General features: G+C 29.9%; 1 protein-coding gene across 1 annotated transcript in view; it reads right to left on the reverse strand.

The window, feature by feature from the left end:
- The window catches only part of LOC142317685 (uncharacterized), a 105,872-nt gene that overhangs the window by 24,024 nt on the left and 56,148 nt on the right, over positions 1 to 25,700 (reverse strand). The window contains exon 8 of the mRNA XM_075354236.1: positions 22,635 to 22,763. Coding sequence (XP_075210351.1) covers positions 22,635 to 22,763 — 129 coding nt within the window. The remainder of the gene's footprint in view (positions 1 to 22,634; positions 22,764 to 25,700) is intronic.

The following is a 25,700-nucleotide window of genomic DNA, read 5'->3' on the forward strand; positions in this document are numbered from 1 at the left end:
TGACGAGCAACGTCCTGGCCAACCAGTTGAAGTGTCAACTCCTTCGCTTGAAAACCGTATTGATGACATTATTCATGAAGACCGACGTATTACAATTGAACATATAGCAAAAATAGTTGCAGTAAGTGTTGGCACAGTTCATAACGTTATCAGTAACAAGCTCAAGTACAGCAAAACAAGTGTAAGATGGGTCCTGAAAGAGTTAATGCCAACACAAGGAAACAAGACTTGAAACAAGTGTGCACAGACTTGAAAGAATGCTATGAAAGGGAGGGTGACCCTTTTCTAAACAAGATTTTAACATGTGATGAAGCTTGGGTTCAACAATTTGAACCAGAGTCCAAAAGACAAAGCATGGAATGGAAGTACACCAGCTCACCTGTCCAAAAGAAATTCAAAACGCAAGCGTCAGTGGGAAAAATCATGTTGTCTGTCTTTTGGGATGCCCAAGGTGTCATCTTTTATGATTATTTGGAAAATCAGCATACAATAAACGGTGTCTACTACTCAGACATGCTGATGAAAAAAGTAAAGCCAGCAATGAGAGAAAAATGTTGTGGATCTCAAAAAAAAGGTGATATTGCTACATGACAATGTTTGCCCTCACACCCCTCAGCTCACATAAGAAACCATTGAAAAAATGGGTTGGGAGATACTACACCACATCCTCCCTACAGTCCAGATTTGGTTCCCTCAGATTTTCATTCATTTGGTCCACTCATGGAGGCAGTATGTGGAAAAATTTCAGCAACAATGAGGAACTCAAAGAATTTGTAGGAAAGTGGCTCAAACAACAAGACAGACTTCTTTGCATCAGGTATAAAAAAACTAGTTCATTGTTGGGGCAAGTGTATTAATATTGGTGGGAATTACGTTGAGAAGTAGTAAAAGTCTCATTTGGTAAAAATACACAGTTTTTTCTACATAAATTTGTCTCTTTAATTACTGAATGTCCCTCATATTTTAATTTATGTTTTTATCTTTTAAATTTACATAATTTTCCACTCCTGGTTATCTTAATATGACTTTCACTAATCTCATCATTTTTCTAGTAACAATCTGCAGTAGACATTTTGTTTTCACATTCATCTTGAAATTTATCAACTCACTTCATTTCCATCATTTTTTATACCACTTCTCAAAAATCCCTATTCTTCATTCATCTGGCTTTCCTAACATCTATGTTCTGCTGCCATAAAGTGCTACATTTCATAGAAATATTTTTTATCTAATTTCTAAATCTACTATTTATGGAATATGAAAAATATCCTCTTGAAATTTGTTTTTGAGGTCTTGCTCACATTGTGTATTTTTTGAAATTTTACTGGCTAAAATAGAAAATTCATAGAATTCTGATATATCAATTCCTTTTCAATTTTAATATTTAATTTATTGTTATTATCCTTCTTTTCTACTATTACTTTTATTTAACTCTCTTTACTTTCAAAGTGACTACTTCCTCTCCTAGCAACAAATACCTTTACTACAGTTCTCATTTTTTAGTTTCAGTCAAAACAACATTATCGTCAAAGAATCTTAACATCTTTATTTTCTCTTTTTGAAATGTTTCTTTATTTTAAAAAATTTCCTTCAGTTCAAGTTAAAAATCAAAGGGACCAAGTATAATCTTGTCATACTTCTTTCTGTACAGCAGTTTGCCTTTTCTGTTCAAACTGGTGACAGAATTATAATTAATATTTGGTTTCTAGATCACATTATTAGAAACTGTATATTTCATTCTTTTCATGTTCTATTTTTAAAACTTTTCCATATTTTGAATGCATTTATAAATATAATTTGGCAATTTTATTTTTTCAGTCTAACTTTCAAAATTATTTTTACATTTACAATATTTCCTTTTCATAGATTATTATAACAGTTTGTAATAATTTTTACTAATTTTTTCTTTAACGTAATAAACCTATTTTATTTCTTCTTAGAAATGAGTAATATATTGTTAAAAAGTTTTTATTTTTACTCAAAACAGTAGAATTTTAAATGCCAAATTTACTGCACTGATCTATTTTGACATCTTATCAAGTTAGCATTTACAGCTGTTTTACACATATTTTGAACATTTTATCTACTTTTTCACTGTCATTTTCCTTTTTTGAGTTTTATGTGGTTTTAATTTTTCAGAGATGATGTTTCTGGTTCCTTGATGAAAACTTGCAGTACTTTCATTATGTTCATCTCATCATCTGGTAAATTAACGTTTTCTTTCCATCTGATTTTTTTTTTGTAATTCATTACAAAAAGTATCATAAAATAAAATCTCTAGATGGTTATTAATAAATAAATAATATCATACATTACTTTGTAATTAACATATCTAACTGCTAATAAATAATTGACAGAGGCCACCTTCTTGTTCTTCTGTTACAGGAGCATAAGGCACACTTTCTACACAAACTATCAAATAAATTTTTTGATCAGTTATAGAAAGAATTGAAAATAAAAATTATAGCTTTTCCTTTTCATAGTTCAAGTGACGACAATGTCATATATTTTGTAAATCTGTACATACATAATCAATTTTTTCTTCTGTTTGGAGGAATTCAAACAGTATTTCTTATTGTTAAATTTTTTGTATATCAATGTAAATAGTTTTTCTGGCTCTTGATTCGATCACCAGTAACATTACGATTAGTTCTGATAATAAGTTTTGTTAGTTGAGAACAAACTGCATTGCCTACTGAATTTTTTTCACTATCTGGTAAGAAAATTGAAGTCATTTATTCTGCCCACATAAATGTATGAATTAACAAATAATTTTTCATGCATCTATCAAGCAAAGAGGTTACTTTGCTAGTTTGTTTGGTTTGTAATTTCTAAAAGAACACTTATCTACAAATTGAGATTGCACATCAATACATATGAGCACCAACAGAATAAATGTCCTGACATGACAGTATTAGGTTATTAAAAATTAAAGAAATGGCAGCTGCTAACCATTCTTTTTTATTTCTCAAGGACTATTAGAGTCATCAATCTTAAGATAAAAAATTAATTTGTAGTAATCTAATTGTCATAACACCATTAAAAAGGGCCAGTTCAGAAAAATTAAACTCAGATCTTCATATTCTAATTTTCAAATTAAGGCAAAAAATATGTAATACTAATAAAGCTTCAATCTCTACAACGTCCATGTCTATATAATTTGAAGAGGTTTTACAGATTACATTTAATCTCCTTGAGAAAAAACTTGAATGAATGTATTTCTATAAACATTTCATTATTAACAAATAAGATCAAACTTCATTAGGAGTATAATCAATAATTAAATATGTCCTTCGCCTTTCACAGAGGATAAACTTGAATTTTATTGTATTACAAGCATATTTTGTTACATTGTTAGAATACTCAAATGGTGCAATTATTTTTAGTCAAAGTTTTTCTTTTACTTGCTCATATGTTCTGTTTGTAGCATCTAACATGTCTTCTAAATTCTTATTAACCATTTCACTGTCATCAGTTCAGACAGGGTTTTCTCATGGCTACGAACTAATGAACTAAAAGATGTTTCTTCATCACTTGCATTAGTTTCTTCTTAAAACATTGCTAGTTTTAGAGTGTATCTCATTTTGTTTGAAACATTAATTACATCAGGCCTAGTTTGTATTTTAGAATTAACTTCAATTTATTGCTTTCTGAAAGTAAAGAAAAATTTAAACAGTATTTATTTCAGCAGATATGGTAATAAAAATATGCAATTATAAAAAGTCAAGAAAAATACAAATTACTACTTAATGAATTTTAAGTAGTAATTTTATAGAAAAATTACCATTTGGATTTAGCATTATTGATTCAGTTATAAACACCTACTAGACCAGTTAAAATGAAATGTAAAAGGAATTAATATCTGTCTAATGGGCAGACAAATAGAAGAACACATACTGAACCATTAACCTAATACATAAAAAAAATACATTTCATTCAAGAAGTACAAGTTTCCAATGTGAGAAGGTTGTTTAAAGAATAATATTACAAACTCACTTAAGATAATATTGACAACCTTGATCAAATACAAACTCTCAAATGAAGCAAATTTCATGGATCCTCCAAAAGAAATCATCTGTGCTGGTTACAGCCACATTGTAAGTTTAGTTAGTATGCTATAGAAACATTTCCATTTAAAGGTTAAAACTCTGTATTACTTTCTTTTAATATAACTTTATTCCACCTTTCTCTGTAACCAGTTTTTTTTTTTTTTAATTACTTGAACACAATTTCATCACAACTAGTAAATGATTACAGTAGGGAAGTGAGGCTAAAAAAAGAAATGCAGGAACGTTGAATTTGTATTCCCCACAATGTTTTTTTTTGTGAAATCTTTCAAATATAAACAAAATAACAATTAGGATATTTATTTTAACGTTTCATTTTTGTATTATTTATTAGTATGACAAATGGACTTTGCGATAAAAAAAAAACAATATTATTATTATATAAATCAACATTACTTTCAAAAATATTGCAATATTCAAAATCATTATTTGTATCATATGGAATTGGCCAAAAAGGCGCCATGAACAAAATCTTTTTTCCAAATGTCTTTGTTAGTAAAAGTGAATAACCAAAAAACTATCAAGTTACTTCATTTCTACTGACAATCTTTTGTAATCCTTGGTTGATTTTTAATCTTCCTACAAGAAACGATTGTATAAATAATAAATATTACCATTTTGCAAGTAAACAATTTAAATAAGAAAATCATATTGCTAGTTTAAAAAAAAATCTTACATGTATTTAAATTTCTTATAAAAGTTTCCAGACAGTATCATCTTCATGTTCAGCTAATCTGCATTCTCACATCTGTGTATCAGTGGCTAATTGATGATTCGTAACCATTTCTGTACATAAATTTTTGGTTCTCAAACATCAGTTGATGGACTGAGAAGTTTCACAAACATTAAATTACTCACATGTTTTATAAGTAGTCTCGATCTTATGTCTGTAATTATCAAATTCATATAACTAAAACCTCTTTCATATTTCGCAGAACTATACATCATTGTTTTTTAACACTGTATTAATGGTTTTAAGTCTGAAGGCATTCATTGAGTGTTTTTTTAAAAGAGTTGCAATTACTTATATAATGATTCTACACTGACCAAATCCCAGTGGTATATTGGCTGGCCAGTCATCAGTCTTGAGGATAATTCAGAAGAAATGCTTGTGGTTAATAATCTATATTCCAAATTATTAACGACTTTGGTTAATAATTAATCACGACTGAATAATTTTCTTATTTGAATATAATTTTATTGTTTTAAAATTCATTCTTTCAACACCCATTTCTGCTTCCAGCATTTTTGGTCCCTTTCTCTCTTTCATATTTTCTATGTATCTGATCATTCTACAAATTTTTTAATCAGCTTTTAAAATAGACATATTTCTTTGTTGAAGAGAAGTTGAAAGAAGTGATAGCCAAATAAAATGTGCATTAGTGCAAGATTTGACAAAAATTGAGTTGGTTATCTGATTATGCAGTTTGTTGAACACACATTGATCATTTTTAGTTCTAGTTTTATCTACACTCGCTGATTCAAAATGATGACACAGTGATTCATAGTTTGTCCAAACAGATATTGTTCTAAAGGAACTTGTAACATCTCTTGTCAAAAATATGCCCAATATTTTTTATTTCTTGGTCGAGTTCCATTGCCCACTCTGTGCAATGATTATCTTTTGTTTTTTGGTGACTTTCTGTACAATGAGTACAATTTGTCCAAAAAAAAACAAAAAACTAGAAATTATTTTCCTTGTACTTCATCTATACAATCACAGATGGATAATTCCAATCGATAACTGAGACAATGCTAAGTTATGATGTTTGGAAACATTTCACAGTAGCCATTGTGCAATGCCTGATCTTTTCCATGGATAACCCTTGCTCCTGCATTAGTATAAATACGACTAAATTGTTTTTCAAATAGTTTTCATCAGATCCATGAGTTTGTAAGCAAGATAACAGTTCTTCAATTATAGTCTTTGCTCTTTGGTCTTAACTCGATTAAATCCAAAAATAAAAAAATATGGATTTTTTAACGCATCTTTATATATTGCACTTTATATACACAATTAAAGTTGATTTTCGACTGAGTGTGATAGAATTACTTATTATTACCAATATTTTTACGTTCATTTTTATTGTTTTAACAGATTCAAACTTTCATTTCTTCCCCAATTGCATTGACAATGTTAGTGGAACTAAAATGTGAATATAAAGCGTGAGAAATATTTGTATCATTAATTTCTTGTAATTGTAAACGTGTAATTTCTTGTAAACTCAAAATGATCCAAATAAGGTCTATTATTTTTGGCTATATAATAAGCAGTTCTAAAAATTTTAGCAGTTAATTCAATTTCCGATTCTTTTAAAGTATCCACAGTTTTTTCCATTCTCTGATCGTTTGCACTTTACAAAATTTTCTCTGCATTAATATGTGAAAGTGTTTTTTTAAGTTCAGTAATTTTTTTCGCAAAGAAAGTAATTGAGTAAATTTATTATTCCCATATGACTATACCAAAATTGAACTCCATTCTTGTGAAATACTTGCACCTTGAGATTTAAAAATTGAAAGACTCAATGCATGTCTGACATCTGAGTTTACCATAGGTGCATGTAATCCAAGGATATTTTTTTCTTCTCTTCCTACATATCTGCAGTCCAAATATTTGGCCAAGAATATGAACAACTGGCAAGGGATTCGTATTCTGTGTTTTTATCAGATTATTCATTATCATGTAGCTCATTATTATCTTTAATACGTTGTTTGTCACAATTATTTAACACTAGTGGATCTACCTTAACCTTTTTAACAAAGACATTTTGTAATGTTTGTTGCTTGTTTTTTTTAAAATGAAAATAATATTTACAAATAAATTTTACACTTCTTCTTATTAAATTTATCAATTTTTTAATGTCAATAATTAAACACAAAACAAGTCATGAATAAAAAATATATCGAAATTCAATTAAAATTTAGTATTAATTTTAAATAAACAATTAAGTAGAAAGTACGTACACATACTAAAAGCCACTGATCAAGACTGAAGCTTTGTGAAAAATAAAAACAATGCCAAAATTATATTCTGTTGTTGATGCTTGCCCTTTGAAATTTTGCAGACTTTATGATTAGTCAACAAGCCATGTAATTTTATGTATCTGTTATTCTTTTTCAACTAACATGTGTGCAGAATGTCATTGTGTTATTATTCCTGCATTAAAAAATGTCTGCTTGGAAAAATGTGCCGGTACGGCATTCTGGCCCCACTACCCCCTGATTATCAATATATCTGCTACTGATTTGCTCAAACATTTTTACAATGTAGTCTAGTATTATTTGGTTTTAGAGTCTTTCCTGAATTATAATGGAATTAATAACATACCATACATTTTTATATATCTGTAGCTTCTGTACATCTTCCTAAAACTACATACAATCTTGCATAAACTTTTTTTATAAAAAAGTGTTTTAATTACCATTTATCACTAGTTTAAATATTTTTCATAATTTAGTAAGCCAATAACCTCTTTTGTTTCTTTAAATAAGTTTCTTCTTCCTATTACTTTTTGTTCCTTCTGTTACAATGTTGTTCCAGCACTACCTATGGTAACTAGTCGCATTCAGTGCTTACTCCTCATGGCCATGGTGACGCAGCAGTAAAGGTCAAAAACGTAATTTCAAAAAGAATTGCTTATAAAAGTTTGTTGTGTTCATTTAATACTGTTTGTTAAGTTCTTTAGTTTGTTTGTGCTTGTTACTATATCTCGTAAAAAAATAATTCTTAATTTTTCAAAATATTTTAGTTATATACATACTTTTATAGTTATAAAGTTTACCAAGATCAGCTACTACATATTACAACCACAAATTTATATTTTTAAAAGTTGTGCTTATAATAAAGTGTTACATGCCCTGATACAGAAAGAATTACAATTAGAAAAAAAAAAACATGATATTATGTTTATTTAAAATTTTCATCAGATTGTTATTCATACTATGACAAAAACACGATTCTGAGTTTTCAGAGAAAATATCATACAAAGGAAAGGGAATCAGTAATTTGTGAACAACATTTTAAGGCAAACTACAGTTAAATATAATAAAATTTAGTTCAATTTTTGACTAGCATAAGAGGGATTCAGAGTTAAAAAATTATCTTTAAATTGATTTTAAAAACCAGGTATCATATTTATCCTAATATTCACCAAAAAGAGGGAAATGTCCAATGGCAGATGAAAAGAAAAGGAAGCCACTAAAAATAAAAGAAAAAAGTAATAGCACTAAAAGAATTTAACAGTATACTAGAAAACTTATGTCAATACTAAAAATTAGGCTTGGAGTTCACTGTTGTAACTAAGTGTAGATTAATAAAAGAATAAATGTTTCTTCTTAGACAATGAGTTCATGTCACAGCTTTTCAGTGTTAGAACAAAGTACTTGGTGCTAATGTAATGTACACATTGAAGCAAACATTTTTTTAATCATATACTCATGCGTTATACACGACAGCCAATTAAATGTGAGAATGGCTAACTGCAAACCCGGGTTCACAGTCGTGAATATTATGTGCATGTAAGCCAAAGGAATGATATCATTTCAATACACATGATTATGTTTTTATCTTCCTAATTTATACTACTATTAAAATTATAGTGACAGTTTATGAAACCTGATTAAAAACTAAAACCAGTTCCAATTCCAAAGTAATGGACATCATTGCCAAGATTGCTATTGTGAATAAGAAAGTCTGGGAACATCATCAGTTTTGTTCATTTGATTAAGCATAATTTATTTGTAAATAAATCCCTCTCTAGCTAGTTTACTCTTTCGAGATATTTATATTATGCAATTTATTATTTTCAACAAATTAAAATAATAATCAAGACAAAATAAATCAATTTTTTAATTCTTGTTTTGAATTATTAATAAATAAGAAATTCAAATCTCTTATATACACACATGCTTGTGCATTAAGCACAACAAAAATATATACATGAAAATAAAAAAATAAATTAGATCCACCAATATGTGATTCACAACAGTTCAGTCCTACAATAACGAAACAAAATGTTTGTTTTGTAAAATTTAAGAAGTACATAAAAAACTTATTAATTACATCAAACTACAAATACAGAAAACAGTATTCTATATTCATAATAAAGTTTTAAAAACTCAAAGTATATATATATATATGTATACACACACACACACACACCATAATTTATGCTATATTCAGAAAAAAGAATAACATATAAAGATGTTATAAGACTTTTTTTTTGTACAAACAGGGATATTAAGATTTTACTGTAATTTAGTGAAAAAGGTAAATAGAAAAACCAAGTAAATATAAATTATAGATTAAGCAAATAAAAAAAAATTATATTTTACAAAAATAATTCAACAGATGACAAACTTTAAAAAAACAACATTCAAACAAACAGTAATAGGAAGAGAAGTTTATATATATATATATGTATGTATTTGTGTGTGGTTGCACGCATGTGTGTGTAAGAATGCATTCAAAACTAAAATATTAACTCAATGAACATTCAATATGAAAATTTATCCAGCAGGAGGAATAATTTTACCCTAAATATCTAATTAAAAACTTTTTGCATTGCAAATTCTAAAATAAAAAGAGATATAGATAGCATAAAGAAATGAATGTTTTGAATTTATTGGTTAAATATGTTTTTCATTTAAAAGATTTCATTTTAAGATAAATCTCAACACTTACAGGCTAACAATTTTATTTTTTACAAATTACTAAACTGTTTAAAATATTTAACTCCATTTATCTATGCAGTTTTTTCTATTACAGTAGTTAAAAAATAAATTCAAAGATTCATATCTGAACAGAAATTTGGGCACAAAACTTGATCCTCTGTCATGCACATTTAACTTCAGTCATTTGACTGGTTTGATGCAGCTCTCCAAGATTCCCTATCTAGTGCTAGTCGTTTCATTTCATTATACCCTCTACATCCTACATCCCCAACAATTTGTTTTACATACTCCAAACGTGGCCTGCCTACACAATTTTTCCCTTCTACCTGTCCTTCCAATATTAAAGCGACTATTCCAGGATGCCTTAGTATGTGGCCTATAAGTCTGTCTCTTCTTGTAACTATATTTTTCCAAATGCTTCTTTCTTCATCTATTTGCCGCAATACCTCTTCATTTGTCACTTTATCCACCCATCTGATTTTTAACATTCTCCTATAGCACCACATTTCAAAAGCTTCTAATCTTTTCTTCTCAGATACTCCGATTGTCCAAGTTTCACTTCCATATAAAGCGACACTCCAAACATACACTTTCAAAAATCTTTTCCTGACATTTAAATTCATTTTTGATGTAAACAAATTATATTTCTTACTGAAGGCTCGTTTAGCTTGTGCTATTCGGCATTTTATATCGCTCCTGCTTCGTCCATCTTTAGTAATTTTACTTCCCAAATAACAAAATTCTTCTACCTCCATAATCTTTTCTCCTCCTATTTTCACATTCAGTGGTCCATCTTTGTTATTTCTACTACATTTCATTACTTTTGTTTTGTTCTTGTTTATTTTCATGCGATAGTTTTTGCGTAGGACTTCATCTATGCCGTTCATTGTTTCTTCTAAATCCTTTTTACTCTCGGCTAGAATTACTATATCATCAGCAAATCGTAGCATCTTTATCTTTTCACCTTGTACTGTTACTCCGAATCTAAATTGTTCTTTAACATCATTAACTGCTAGTTCCATGTAAAGATTAAAAAGTAACGCAGATAGGAAACATCCTTGTCGGACTCCCTTTCTTATTAGGGCTTCTTTCTTATGTTCTTCAATTGTTATTGTTGCTGTTTGGTTCCTGTACATGTTAGCAATTGTTCTTCTATCTCTGTATTTGAACCCTAATTTTTTTAAAATGGAAAGCCTTTTCTAGGTCTATAAACGCCAAGTATGTTGGTTTGTTTTTCTTTAATCTTCCTTCTACTATTAATCTGAGGCCTAAAATTGCTTCTCTTGTCCCTATACTTTTCCTGAAACCAAATTGGTCTTCTCCTAACACTTCTTCCACTCTCCTCTCAATTCTTCTGTATAAAATTCTAGTTAAGATTTTTGATGCATGACTAGTTAAACTAATTGTTCTGTATTCTTCACATTTATCTGCCCCTGCTTTCTTTGGTATCATAACTATAACACTTTTTTTGAAGTCTGATGGAAATTCCCCATTTTCATAAATATTACACACCAGTTTGTATAATCTATCAATCGCTTCCTCACCTGCACTGCGCAGTAATTCTACAGGTATTCCGTCTATTCCAGGAGCCTTTCTGCCATTTAAATCTTTTAATGCTCTCTTAAATTCAGATCTCAGTATTGTTTCTCCCATTTCATCCTCCTCAACTTCCTCTTCTTCCTCTATAACACCATTTTCTAATTCATTTCCTCCGTATAACTCTTCAATATATTCCACCCATCTATAGACTTTACCTTTCGTATTATATATTGGTGTACCATCTTTGTTTAACACATTATTACATTTTAATTTATGTACCCCAAAAGTTTCCTTAACTTTCCTGTATGCTCCGTCTATTTTACCAATGTTCATTTCTCTTTCCACTTCTGAACACTTTTCTTTAATCCACTCTTCTTTCACCAGTTTGCACTTCCTGTTTATAGCATTTCTTAATTGCCGATAGTTCCTTTTACTTTCTTCATCACTAGCATTCTTATATTTTCTACGTTCATCCATCAGCTGCAATATATCGTCTGAAACCCAAGGTTTTCTACCGGTTCTCTTTATTCCGCCTAAGTTTGCTTCTGCTGATTTAAGAATTTCCTTTTTAACATTCCCCATTCTTCTTCTACATTTTCTACCTTATCTTTTTTACTCAGACCTCTTGCGATGTCCTCCTCAAAAATCTTCTTTACCTCCTCTTCCTCAAGCTTCTCTAAATTCCACCGATTCATCTGACACCTTTTCTTCAGGTTTTTAAACCCCAATCTACATTTCATTATCACCAAATTATGGTCGCTATCAATGTCTGCTCCAGGGTAAGTTTTGCAGTCAACGAGCTGATTTCTAAATCTTTGCTTAACCATGATATAATCTATCTGATACCTTGCAGTATCGCCTGGCTTTTTCCAAGTGTATATTCTTCTATTATGATTTTTAAATTGGGTGTTGGGAATTACTAAATTATACTTCGTGCAAAACTCTATAAGTCGGTCCCCTCTTTCATTCCTTTTGCCCAGCCCGTATTCACCCACTATATTTCCTTCCTTGCCTTCTCCAATGCTTGCATTCCAATCTCCAACTATTATTAAATTTTCATCTCCTTTTACGTGTTTAATTGCTTCATCAATCTCTTTGTATACACACTCTACCTCATCATCATCATGGGCGCTTGTAGGCATATAGACGTTAACAATCGTTGTCGGTTTAGGTTTTGATTTTATCCTTATTACAATGATTCTATCGCTATGCGTTTTGAAATACTCCACTCTCCTCCCTATCTTCTTGTTCATCACGAAACCTACTCCTGCCTGCCCATTATTTGACGCTGAGTTAATTACTCTAAAATCACCTGACCAAAAGTCGCCTTCCTCTTCCCACCGAACCTCACTAATTCCTACTATATCCACATTTGTCCTACCCATTTCCCTTTTTAGATTTTCTAGCCTACCAACCTTTTTTAAGCTTCTAACATTCCACGCTCCGACTCGTAGAATGTTATTTTTTAATTTTCTGGTGACCCCTTCCTTAGTAGTCCCCACCCGGAGATCCGAACGGGGGACTATTTTACCTCCGGAATATTTTACCAAGGAAGGCGCCTCCATTATTGATATGTGAAAATGCAGAGAGCCACATTTTCTTGGAAAAAAAGCAGCTGTAGTTTTCCATTGCTTTCAGCTGCGCAGTACTCAGAGGACTGAGTGATGTTGATACGGCCGTTTAAATCGTCCTGACTCACGCCCCTAACAACTACTGAAAGAGCTGCTGCCCTCTTTCAGGAATCATTCCTTAGTCTGGCTCTCAACAGATACCTCTCCGATATGGTTGCACCTTCGGTCCAGCTACTCTGTATCCCTGAGCACTCAAGCCCCCTCACCAACGGCAAGGTCTCATGATTCATAGAGGAGGGCACATTTAACTAAAAACTAAATATTTATTGTTAAAGAGTTTCATACAGAATAACTTTTTTTTATATAATGAAATTTACTTTTCTGCCAGATATCAATTTAAATACAAAAATTTTTTAAAATAATCATAACAAATTTTTTATCTCCATCTGCAATATTATAATAATTACCTTCATACCTACTTTGTTATTTATCTTTAAGCCAAACTATGAGGGATAGTCGAAGTGTAAGAGAAATTTTTATTTCCATCCCAATTACAAGTCTTGCAACATTCACTATTCTGCTATAAATCGTAACTTAATATTATCAATTTATTGGAAATACTGTTTCATAGTTTATAAACTATGAAACATAGTTATATTTAAAATAAAATATATAAAAATCAAATTAGATATAAAATCAAAATATATAGTTATATTTAAAATCAAATTTTAAGTGAGTGTTCCTTTGAAAACAAAGAAATACAACCAGTAATAATTTTTCTGTTTCCAAGTGGTGAAATCAGTAGAGATTATTTGTAAAATTACACACCAAAGTGGAAAGAGTTGTATGGGTCAAAGGAAGATTTATGAATGAATTGATTGCTTTAAAAAAGGTAGGATTTCTTTTTGTTTTGAACAACTGAAAAGTATGTCTTCCACTTTAAAGAATAGTATAGTAAATAAATAATATCGAAATGGTTAACAAATGATTCACAAAAACTGATGAATTAAAATTGTTGAAGTTGCAAGTGAGTTGATAAGCCATGGCTTGGCATTTTCAATTATCCACAATGCATTATAATTTAAAAAAAATTGTGTTTGCTGGAAGTTCCATGCCAACCGAGAAAAAACATCACAAAGAGATTTATTTGAAAACTTTTGGGAGCTTCCGAAATGATATAGACAAAGATAATTTCTGAAGTAGATAATAACTACTGATAAGACATGAATCTATCACCTTGAACCTGAGAGTTGAAGACAAAGTTTAGTCTGGAAAAATCCTTCATTTCCTACGGAAAGAAAATTCAAAACACACTAATCTGCAGGAAAGTTGATGATAGTGATATTCTGAAATATATAAGGCCCAGTTCTTACTCACTTTAGACTTAAAGGTGAAATGAAACCTTCTGTAATCAATGAAAAATTAAACTCCGAAAGGCGTTGTGAACTTACAAAAGGAGTGATCTTGGCTTTAGAATAAGGCTCAACATCATACAGAGAAGAAAACAATCCTTTTCCTCCAGATTTTCATTTTTGAGCTGCTGCACCACCCATATTATACATCCTGACCTGGTACCAAGCAATTTTAATTTACAGAGTGTGTCACGAAGTTCTCCTGGTAATTTCATAACCTATTCTACTCATGAAAATAATGTTAAAAGTTCATATAAAAATCTGTCCCAAAATGCTTTTTTTGCGAGTTATGACTAGTAAATGATTTCGTTAGTCATAACTGGTGAAATAGGTCATATATTGAAATTTTTAGGTTGTTAATTAAGGGGCATGGTTAGCAATTTCTTAGGGCTTTTGACCTGAAAAATTAAACAAATAGGTCTCTGAACTATATCTGCAGTAGTTTTTAAGAAATCTGGGGTGAAAACCAACAAATAGGGCTAAAAAACCTTGTTTTTTAAGTTTGATGTACAATATCTTTGTTAAATAGAAAATAAATACATAAAACTTTTAAACAAAACTTATAGAGAATTTAATTCTAAACAAAATGGTATAAGTTAAATAAAACAAAGAAAGAATGGAAAAATTCAACTTTTATTTAGAAACAATACATTTGTCAGAAAATTACTTAATTAATGTAAGCAAAAACCAAATTCTTTTTTGGTGATGGTGAAAGATTTGTAAAAGCAAAATTTACTATTAAAAATTGCTGTTAAAAAAACTGGAAATTCCACAACAATTACTTAGGCAATAATGTTTTTACTAACGACAGAAATACACTAAATCATTTGAAAAAATATTGTTTTTGAAGTTGGTAATAAAATAACAGCTGATGAACAATGGGCAATACTATATTAGTGTTTAAATCATTCTGTAAGGTACGTTAAGTACATCAGGTGCTGTGAACTGTGCTGTTGTTAGCAAAGGTTTTCTGTGAAATTTAGTTTGAACGTGATCAGTTTGCCATTGAAGTCATGTCATACTTATTTACAACAAAGGAATACACTAATATGGTATTCATTTTGGGTGTCTGTAATAGTAATGATACAGCTGCTGTAGTAGAATATGAAATATGTTATCTGAATTGTAGGATTCCAGATCCCAAAACAATTAGCACAACTTTCTGCAAATTTTTGGTAAACAGGTTCACTACCTAGTATTGATACCAACTACTAACAATCTGTCCAACGCGACACTGTTACTGATGCAATTATTATTGATGCAGTTCAGGTGTAAATACCCAACATCTTTCTAAGCGGATCAGAGTTTCACATTTGATGGTTTGGAGGACATTTAAACAAAATGAGTTTTAACTTTATCATAAAGAGCCAGTTCAACATCTACTCCCAGGAGACAGTCTGCGCTTGGAGTTCTACAACTGGTGAAATATAAATCAACAACTCTACATGTATGTTTTTTTACTAATGAGGAAAATTTCATCTTTCAACAACTTTCACAATGGGCATACATGGGCAGAAGTAAATCCTCATGAAACAGTGGCAGGCAATTTTCAACACAGATTTAGCAATGTATGCTGTGGCCTTCTTCACAATCAGTTGTTTGTACTGTTCATTACCTGGCCACTTAAATGCTGAGGTCTACTTGCACTTTCTTCAAGAATTGGCGCAACTGTTTGAAGTTTTTTCTCTAGTGCTGAGGTGCAAAATATATTTCCAGCATGATCGTGCGCCTCCTCTCTTCTCTTGTGCTGTTTCCACTCACTTAATCATCATTCCCTGAGAAATAGATCAATCATGGAGGTCCAAATTCCTGGCTACCAAGATGGATGATCTAACACCTTTAAATTTTTGCATCTGGGAGTGGATAAAAAAATATTGTATACAAAACAAAAATACATTCTTGTGATGAATTAAGTGTCTGCATTATGGATGCGACTGAGCCAAGCATGTCAAGAAATCTGATGAAAATGGCAGGGTCATTTTTGAACATTTATTATAAATGGTTATGTACCATTACATTATTATGTATATGGGTATTATTATGTATGGGTTATGATTTAGTGTTGTTTCTAAATAAAATTCAAATTTTTCTAACTTTTTCTTTGTTTTATTTAACTTATCTTATACCATTTTATTCAGAATTAAATTCTCTACTAGCTTTTTTAAAAGTTTTACATACTTATTACCCATTTAACAAAGTTTTTGTACAACATATGTAAAAAAAGGGTTTTTACCCCAGATTTCTCAGAAAGTACTGCAGATGCAGTTTTGGGACCTATTTTATTTGATTTTTTAGGTCAAAAACCATAAGAAATCACTAATTCTGCCCTTAATTGATGTTGTAAAAATCTCAGTATGAATTCATTTCACTAAGGCAGCTGAAATCCGAGTGAAATAATCTCTCACTAGCTGTAACTTGCAAATGAAGCATTTTAAGACATTTGTTTACATGAATGTTTTCTATCATTTTCATGAATAGAATAGGTTATGAAGGTCCCGGGAAAACTTTGTTATACACTGTATATTAAATGAAATTTAAACCAAATCACAGTAAATAGATAAGATGTGGGATCCTGCATCTTCAGTTTGTATTTAATACTATAATTACATTAAAATAATTTTTTTAATTATTTGTGAATTTTGGATTTACCAAAAATGTTATCGTTTTATAAATTTTGAAGTTATTATGAACGAATACGCAAATTCTGGTGTCCAGTACTGGAATCATTAGCACAGTGGTCAATATATTAATATATATACATACATACATATGTAGAGCAATAAATTTAGATCTTTTTTGAACACAACTCTATTATATATAGTTTTTTGATTATATGTTAAAAAACATTTCCGACAATTATATTCTATAATATTAAAATAATTTAACTATACTAAGACATCCATGATTTTACTGAGAACGAAATTTATTTTTCAATAAAAAGAAAAGAATAAGAAATAGTTGCAATAACTAGGTTAAATTTACTAAGTTCTAAACTTCACACCTTCAAATACATCTAGTTACCAAAGTAATCAAATGAAGAGATTTTAAAAATACAATAGTTTATAACTGAACAAAAGACCTTTTTTTATCTGTTTTTAAATTTATTTTTCAGCTGGGCAATGATAAAAAATAATATATTAACTGTAGTCTAATAGTGTAATTTTACTAACTTTTAATTTGCAATGTTATTTAAAGATAAGATTTCACATCTCAATTACATGTTTGTTAAAAAGTTCCATAGATACTATAATTATATTATACAAATTTCATTAAAATACTATAAGTGGTATCAAAATAGTTATTAAGGGTAGCATTACCTAAGATAACTTTTCTATTTAATATAAAGCTTTTAAGTTTTATTACACTTCTGCTGTTTTAAATTTTTTTGTTAAACTATATTAATACAATGCATTTGGAAAGTTGATGTGCACTGGAAATGTAGAAGTGTAATCACAAAACTTTCATTACTTTATAGAAACAGATATTACAGTAACTGGAAGAATTTATAAAAGCTGTTGAAAATGACCTCCTCCACCACCAATACAAAGCTCATATTTCAATTGGTTTAAAAACACTTTAACCAGGTGATGTATTGGAATGTCTCGTATGTATGCTATTTGGCAGTTTTCAGTTCATCAATTGTGCATGGTCTGCTGCAAAACAATGCTTTTTTCGCTGCCCCCCCCCCCCAAATAGAAAGTAATCTGAAGGAGAAGACTGGGCAATCGTGCAGGCCAGAAGCCACTTGAAATGATTTGTTCACCAAAGATATTTCATTAAAAAGTCATTGACCTGTTAACTATGCGCACAGTGGTGCCATTCTGTTGGAACCAACCATGATTGATTTTCACTTTTTTGTAAACTGTGTAATGAAGTTTTTAAAACAGACAATAAATAACTGTATTTTCAAAAAAGACTGGACCCACAATCTGTGTTCTACTCACACCAACCCAAACTACAACTTTTGCTTCGTATAATTCATGGGGGTTACTTATTGACCACAGTTATGTATTTTGTGGATTAATACACTATCCCAGATGAAACCACACTTCATCTATAGAAAAAGTAATGTCATGGCTACATATGGAATTTTGGTCAATAAAACGTTTAAACCATTGACAATAATTTAGTCTTTTGGCATGATCTGTAAATTTTAGTTCTTGAATATCCATTAATTTGTAGCGGAAAAGTTTCTGTTCTTTTCTTACAATTTTATGTGTGGTAGCAAGTCTGATATCTTGCTGCTGTGCTAACTTACACACTGACTTTGATGGATTTGGTCGTAGCATTCAAAATACCAAACAACTTCTGTTCATTTAGTTTAGGCAGTCTTCCACTTTGATCAGTGCCTTCAACAGAGTCTGTTTCCCAAAATTTTTCGATAAGAGTTCGAACTGCATTGCACTGAGGAACAATGACGAACCTTCACGAAAGATGTGTTCAATGAGAAAAATGCGTTTCTGTACCACAAGAATCATTATGTTTTTCACAACTACTAATTCCAATAAATGAAATGAAACGAAGCAGTTCAATCACAACTCAACAACTAATATCTTGGTTTACTACTAGGCAATGCCCAACAAACCCACAGAGCAACCAACCTAATGCTGAAAGAACAGAATTCACTACATAATTCTAAAGCACACTGCACAGTGACTTTCTGAACACACTGTACTTTTCTATTTTAATCTTATAATTTCAGTGGTTTCAGAATAGTAAAAATAAATAAAGTAGAAGAAACTAATTTTGCCAATATTACTAAATACAACACACCATCTTTAGATCAAGTTCAACATTCACATAATCTCAGTTATAAAATCACACTTTCCCCCAAGAATACATTCTCAAGATTATTTTAATTACCACTGTTTTGTAATCTGTAGGTCTTACTGTTCTTTTCTTGTTTAATATTTTTAATTAAATAAACAGAATCGTTAAGTTGCTAACTAATCTGTCAACAAAGCAATTCAAAACTATTAATATTAGCAAAATGGCCTGATGATTATTTTAATAATGCTGTACCACATTAACAGTGACCATTGCATAAAGTGCTCTTCACTTTAGTAGCAAATCACTTTTACCAACAAAAAAAATGCATTAAATTAAAGGATAAACAAATGATTAAAATAATCATAATGGTAATTATCTTATCAATTATGAATTGCTGGTGGTCTTACAAGCAGTGTCCTCAAATAAATATACAAAGTCCTTTCAACTTTCATTTGTTGAATGGCTAGCTTCTTGAGAGCGGCTTTTAGGAATGTCTTAAAGACCCAAAGTTTTCTTTAATAGTGGTTAAAATCAAGTTAATTATGGCATCAGTTCATCAGTAGAAGACACTAAGGAACTGAAGACACTGGCATGTTGGGTTATATATGTTCATATATTTTCTCAATAAATGAGCACAGATTTCACAGTCAAATTTCTTCAAGCAAGAGTGTTCAATAAATCGAATAAAGTAGCTGGACCAAGAAATTATCTAATTACTATATATATATATATATATATATATGTATACTAATCATAAACTATGTTGTTAAATATTAGTCTGAATTAATAACTCAAAGTTGATTATTTAAGGTTTTCAATCAATAACTGTAGTGTGCCAATAGGACACTGAGGTATCAATATTTTTCTTTTAGGTCAACCTTGATATCATTCAGAATTTATTTTGTCACTTAAAGAAATAGCTTAAATTCAAAATGAAATTTGTGTAATAAATTTATAAAATATACTTGTTTTGTAATCATTCATTTTATGTTAAATGTTGTACCCAGTTATATGCACCTCTGACATGAACTGCCAGTTACTATTGAGAATAGCAAAGCCATTTCCAGAAATAACAAGCACACCATACAAGGCTTACTAGGAAAGACAAGGAGTGAACCAGAGTTTCTTGTTGCCTTCTTCACTAAGCCAAATATATAGTTGTACATAAACCTACCAAACCTATAAACAAAATGCTATTGATTCAGCCAACAGTAATTATTTAGAAATAAAATTTTGATTGATTTATAAAATAAGACATTCCTTGATTGATTTTTAGCATTATTTTGTAGGGATATGTTATGCATTAATGTACTAATTGGCTAAGGCAACCTAACTAATTTACCCTGTAGTAATTTAGCCCATTTCCATTTTTTTTTTTTTTTTTTTTTATATGGAAATTCAATCTAGCATGCACAATTGCCATTACCTCAATGATAATGCAGCCAACATTTGACAAAATTAAGTTTTCAAGGTATGAAATGTGAATAGTTAACCGTTGTAACCTGGATGAAATGACATTTTTAATTAAAAATGTGGTAACTGCTGCAGAGAGGAATGTATTATTAAAAATGTTATAACTTGGACACTTTTAAATACTATCGTGCAGAAGTCACAACAGCACTACATACCAGCTAATCATTTTCTTATGACAGTTGCTGTACATCAATTTTGAATATTCTAAAACTACCCATGACATTTAACCATTGTTATTTAATGAGTTATTAAGATTCAAATCCTTTCAAAATTCAAGCAAAGTATAGATAAATATATTTAAAAAAAGAATATGTGTATTCTGATACAGACGCTATCAGAATTATTAAAAAAATTCAACAACAATAAGATGGTAGAAAAGTTAGCAGAATCATGAGATAAATTGAATAGAGAGAATTGTGTTCTGCAAAACAATAAGTTATGTAAGGGTTTGTGCATACATATGTAAATGCCACGAAAGAAAAAACATGTTATATGTATTAGAAAGTATAATTTATTAGAGAAAATAGTACTAGTAGTATAGTTTGAAAAAAGAAAGAAAATACCTGTAGAAAAAAAAGAAGCACTCAGCATGTTTAATAATATGCATGCACGCATATGTACCCAGAATGTTAATATAATGTTTGACAACTACAGCAAAAAGTTACAAAAAGTATCCCAGTGCATGCAAACAAGTTTAAGATTCATCAAGGTAATATATTGCTAATAAAAAGATACTTAAGCAGAGTGTTCAGCATACTGAGCTTAGGCATTTAGATCTCTAATGCTCTCATAAGAAAATGCTACTGGCTTTTGAATAAATCTGTTTCCAAATATGTGAGATATCTATTCTATGTGATGCAACCAAATTACTTTCAATAGAATCAGTATACATAATGAAGAGCACCGTTCAAATATTGGACCTAATTTGTGTGGATGCTTTACAAACCAAAATTTATTTTAAGAATATTAATATTTTAAAATATTTTTAAAATTCTGTGATATTGTGAGTATCAATGCAATTCATAGTAACTTTTTGCTATTTTAAAACATGTATAATAACTGAATTTAACTGAAACACACGGAAAACTAACAATTTACTAGAATTTAACAAAAAAACTATGAGAGAAATTACTGGAGGTCTATGTAAGTAAAGTAAAAGAAAATATGTCAAAATTTATATGCATGAAAGATACTTTCAAAAATCAAAAAAGGTGTTATTTCAATTTTTAGAAGAGAAAGTAAATCTGATTCTATATGCAAAAAATGAGACCATATTACTTAGCAAAACTGTTTAGCAACTGCTGAATCAGTTCCAGGACCTTCTTATTTAAATATTTTGGTTAACTAAAAAACCTGTTCTTTAAGAAAGTATAAATTTGTGTTATTCTGTGAATAGGAAGACAAAGCGCAGGATATTATTTAATCTAGATTACAATTTTTGATTACTAATTTGTATATTAATTAGTTAAACTGGTTACTAATATCAGATTTAAAAGTGGTTGAAAATTAGAAATATATTAAAATAACAACTTAGCTAGTAACAAGTACAATATTTTAATATCTAAGATTGTTATGTTGAGTATTAAATACATTTGAAGTTTGCGTGTTTGTGGTAAATTTTGGATTTTCATTACAGTAATGACTTCCCATTTTCTGATTTTTATGTATTATTTTAAGCCAATTATCCTGAAATCCAACTACATTTTAGGTAGTATAATCAAGCTAATCTATCCTATAATCTATCCTACCTAAAATCCAACTTCCCTTATTAAACTGTGAGAACTATTTCTCTTGTTCAATGTTCTGACATTATGTGTTCTGATTCAAAGAACTTCATGATTGTTATATTTTCTAATGACTCTCTCTTGAGTAGCTCTTAGGATCCAAATGGGAAGTATTTACCTCTAAAATATAAAAAAAAATTACTGTAATCTTTTCTTCTAACAATAACTGAAAAAAATTCCTAGTAAATCAAATTCCCTTGTAAAAATTCTACTGCTATATATGAGTCGTTTTTATATTTCTGTAGCATACAATCAACTATAATGGATTAAATTTCTTAGTAAAAAACAATCAATGTACTAAATTAAAAAAACATAAAATGTTACAAAAACATTAATTAAACTGACATTGTAAGAAATGTATGACCATGAGAGCCAGTGAATAGCTTGATATTGTCATATTCTTTGCATCATTTATGTCGTGCCACTGAGCCCACAACTTAACCACAAGAACTAATGGTCGTACTCTCCAATCCACTGAAACAAATTCAATGAGGAAAGTAATTATTCAACACAATACAATAGCAAAACTGTAAGCAAACAATATATAAAATAAAAATTTCAGCTAAATTTGTATAAAAAAAATATAACTAAACAATGAACTATAACAAGAATTTTTTTTCTATTTGATGAGTAAATCATTTTCATATACTTGTTTATGAAATCAGAATTGTTTAATAAAAATTAGAACTTACTTTGTAAGTAACAAGGAATATATGATTTCATAAAATCTTAAAGAGACTATGATTTAGTCTATCTTCAATGGTATTGCAGATGGTACTCATCTTTAAGTGATTATAAAATCTATTTTGCACACTGTCAATTAATAAATTTAATCTTTGCTATGTTCGAACATTTATTTGTTATTTTTGTCAATTCTGTTTGTTTCCCATGTAATATGTCCCATTTCTATTAAGCTGATAAAGGCTGATTCAGATGTTGGCTTATGTTCTTAGAATCCACAGGTGAATGTGTAACCTGTTTGTCCAGTATAGTGTTTAATGCATTATTTTTGTATGATTACTTTAATTTAACAATCACTATAATTTCAACAAACACAGTGTAATGAACGATGGACCTATTTAATTTAAATAGTTTCACTTCAAGGACACCATTTTACTAATACCACTATATTGTAATGTTAAATAACTGCTTACACTTTAAGCAATGGAATACATTCAATTTAGCATTTCAGGTTATCTTTTTCAGTGTAGTAGAAGGGGAAAATAGTTGAAATTAGTTAATCAAAACACTATTGCAATGGCCACTGTACCCAACTTATCTTTCTTAAATAATAAATTCTGAGAATCTTATCTGATCTTATTTCTCTTTTTTAGCATTATGTCCTGCTTCCACACTTTAGTTTTTTCAATATTTTGTAAACTACTCAACATTTGCAATGTCACTACCTGGTCATAAAAGTTCTGACAAATACAAGCAATGTAATTTTTTAATTATTTTATACCGCATTGCTTAATCTCTACTCTGAGATCAACCAAATCATCATTATCTTCTTCACTTTTGGATAAAGTCTTGTTTTGCTAAATACTTCAGGTTTTGCATTCAAAATCGATCCACTCATTTGATATTTAAACTTCTAGTTTCTTGTAACACTTCAAAAAAGTGCTGAATTTATGTCATACATTGACATTTTCCAATTAAAAATGTTTTTTCTCAATCTTCTTTAATGACATGAGACAAGGGTCTCACGACATTAAAATATTTAAATTCATTAATTTAACTATAAAAATCATAAAGGCTTACATAAAATACACCATAAGTGCTACGATTGCATGTATTTTATGAAACACAAAAGAAAATGTAACTTACAGTAAGAGCAATCAATAGCACAAATACAAAAATCAGAAGCAACAGTTACTGATTTCGTAAATATCATACTAAATGTATACTGCAGTGATGTTCAGTACAAGAAGTGAATGCAGTTACACAAAGTGTTTTGGTTAGTGCAGGTGGGTAAATAAGGGGGATATGTAACCCATATAATATATTTCATTGAAACACAAGTTTCAATGAAATATACTGTACTCATCAGAGAGCAACACTTATAGCTAGCTCTCATAAATGTATACACTCATAACTCTCTATTATATTACTTCTTTCACAAGCGCTTATTACAATATATTCATGCCATGCCTCTAAACAAATTAAATTTATATTTAAATGAAATATAGGAAAATTTCTAGGTAATTTTTGGAATGTTAATAGGTAGTATGAAAGTAATGTAGAAAAAACAGTATTACACATCTCAGTTAACGAAAGAGCCGAGGCCATTATAACTAGGTTCCACTGTACTTTTATATATAGGGTGTGTGTGTGTGTGTGTGTGTGTGTATTCAGAAGCACAAACAAAATTCACCCCAATCTACTAAAGTACAGAATCAATAAGAGCTCTTATCTTATTAATTTTCTTTTTTCTTTCATATAAATCAAAAGCACTTTCTAGGAAATTCATCATCATCAGTTGATGAAAATTAAAAATTAATTACACATTAAAACATTAATATTATTACGTATATGACGTAATATATGCAGTCAAATAATTAATTAAAATAATTGAAAATCTTTAAAAAATATTAAAATTTTTTTTTTAATCATGGTTTTAAAGTTTTTAATTATTTTAATTAATTATTTGACTGCATATATTATGTCATATACGAGGGCTATTCAGAAAGTAAGGAACGTTTCCACCTGACGCCACCAGGCGCACGCCAATCGCGTATATATTGGTGTGCTCGTGCTCGGCACCTCAGTACGGATTGGAATGCAATTAAATCCATCCTTAAAAACACAAAATATTAAATAAGACAGAAATTGAAAAATTAGACCCGTCACCTAAAATAAACCTTTAAAAACACGCCCGATAGAATCATCCAGTAGCAAGGGACTCAGTCCAGGTTCTGCGATCCGTAGGGAGAATCTATAAACTCTCGCCAACTTTGCATTCCGGCACCTCAGTTAGCGTCCAGCCGTGACAACGGGAACATCTCCGCACTGCCCGTTTTTTTTTTTTTTTTATATACAAATTTGAAATGTGTGCTGCAATAAAAAATCCCGCCAGTTGTGAGGTGCGGTCTGTGATTGGTTTTTTGTTGGCAAAAAACTTAAAACCAATAGAAATTCATCGGGAACTGTGTGAAGTGTACGGGAACAACGTAATGAGTGAAAGTTCTGTCAGGAAGTGGTGCATTTAGTTTAAAAATGGCCGAACAAACGCTCACGATAAAGAGAAGAGTGGACGTCCGAGTATTGTGACTGACGATCTGGTCTCCAAAACTGACGAAAAGATTCGTGAAAACCGCCGTTTCACAATAACTGAGCTTTCTCTATTTTCCCACAAGTTTCACGGACTTTATTGTTTGAAATTGTTTCACAGAAGCTAGGCTACCACAAATT

Source organism: Lycorma delicatula, chromosome 1, assembly GCF_047948215.1.
Source record: "Lycorma delicatula isolate Av1 chromosome 1, ASM4794821v1, whole genome shotgun sequence".
NCBI lineage: Eukaryota > Metazoa > Arthropoda > Insecta > Hemiptera > Fulgoridae > Lycorma > Lycorma delicatula.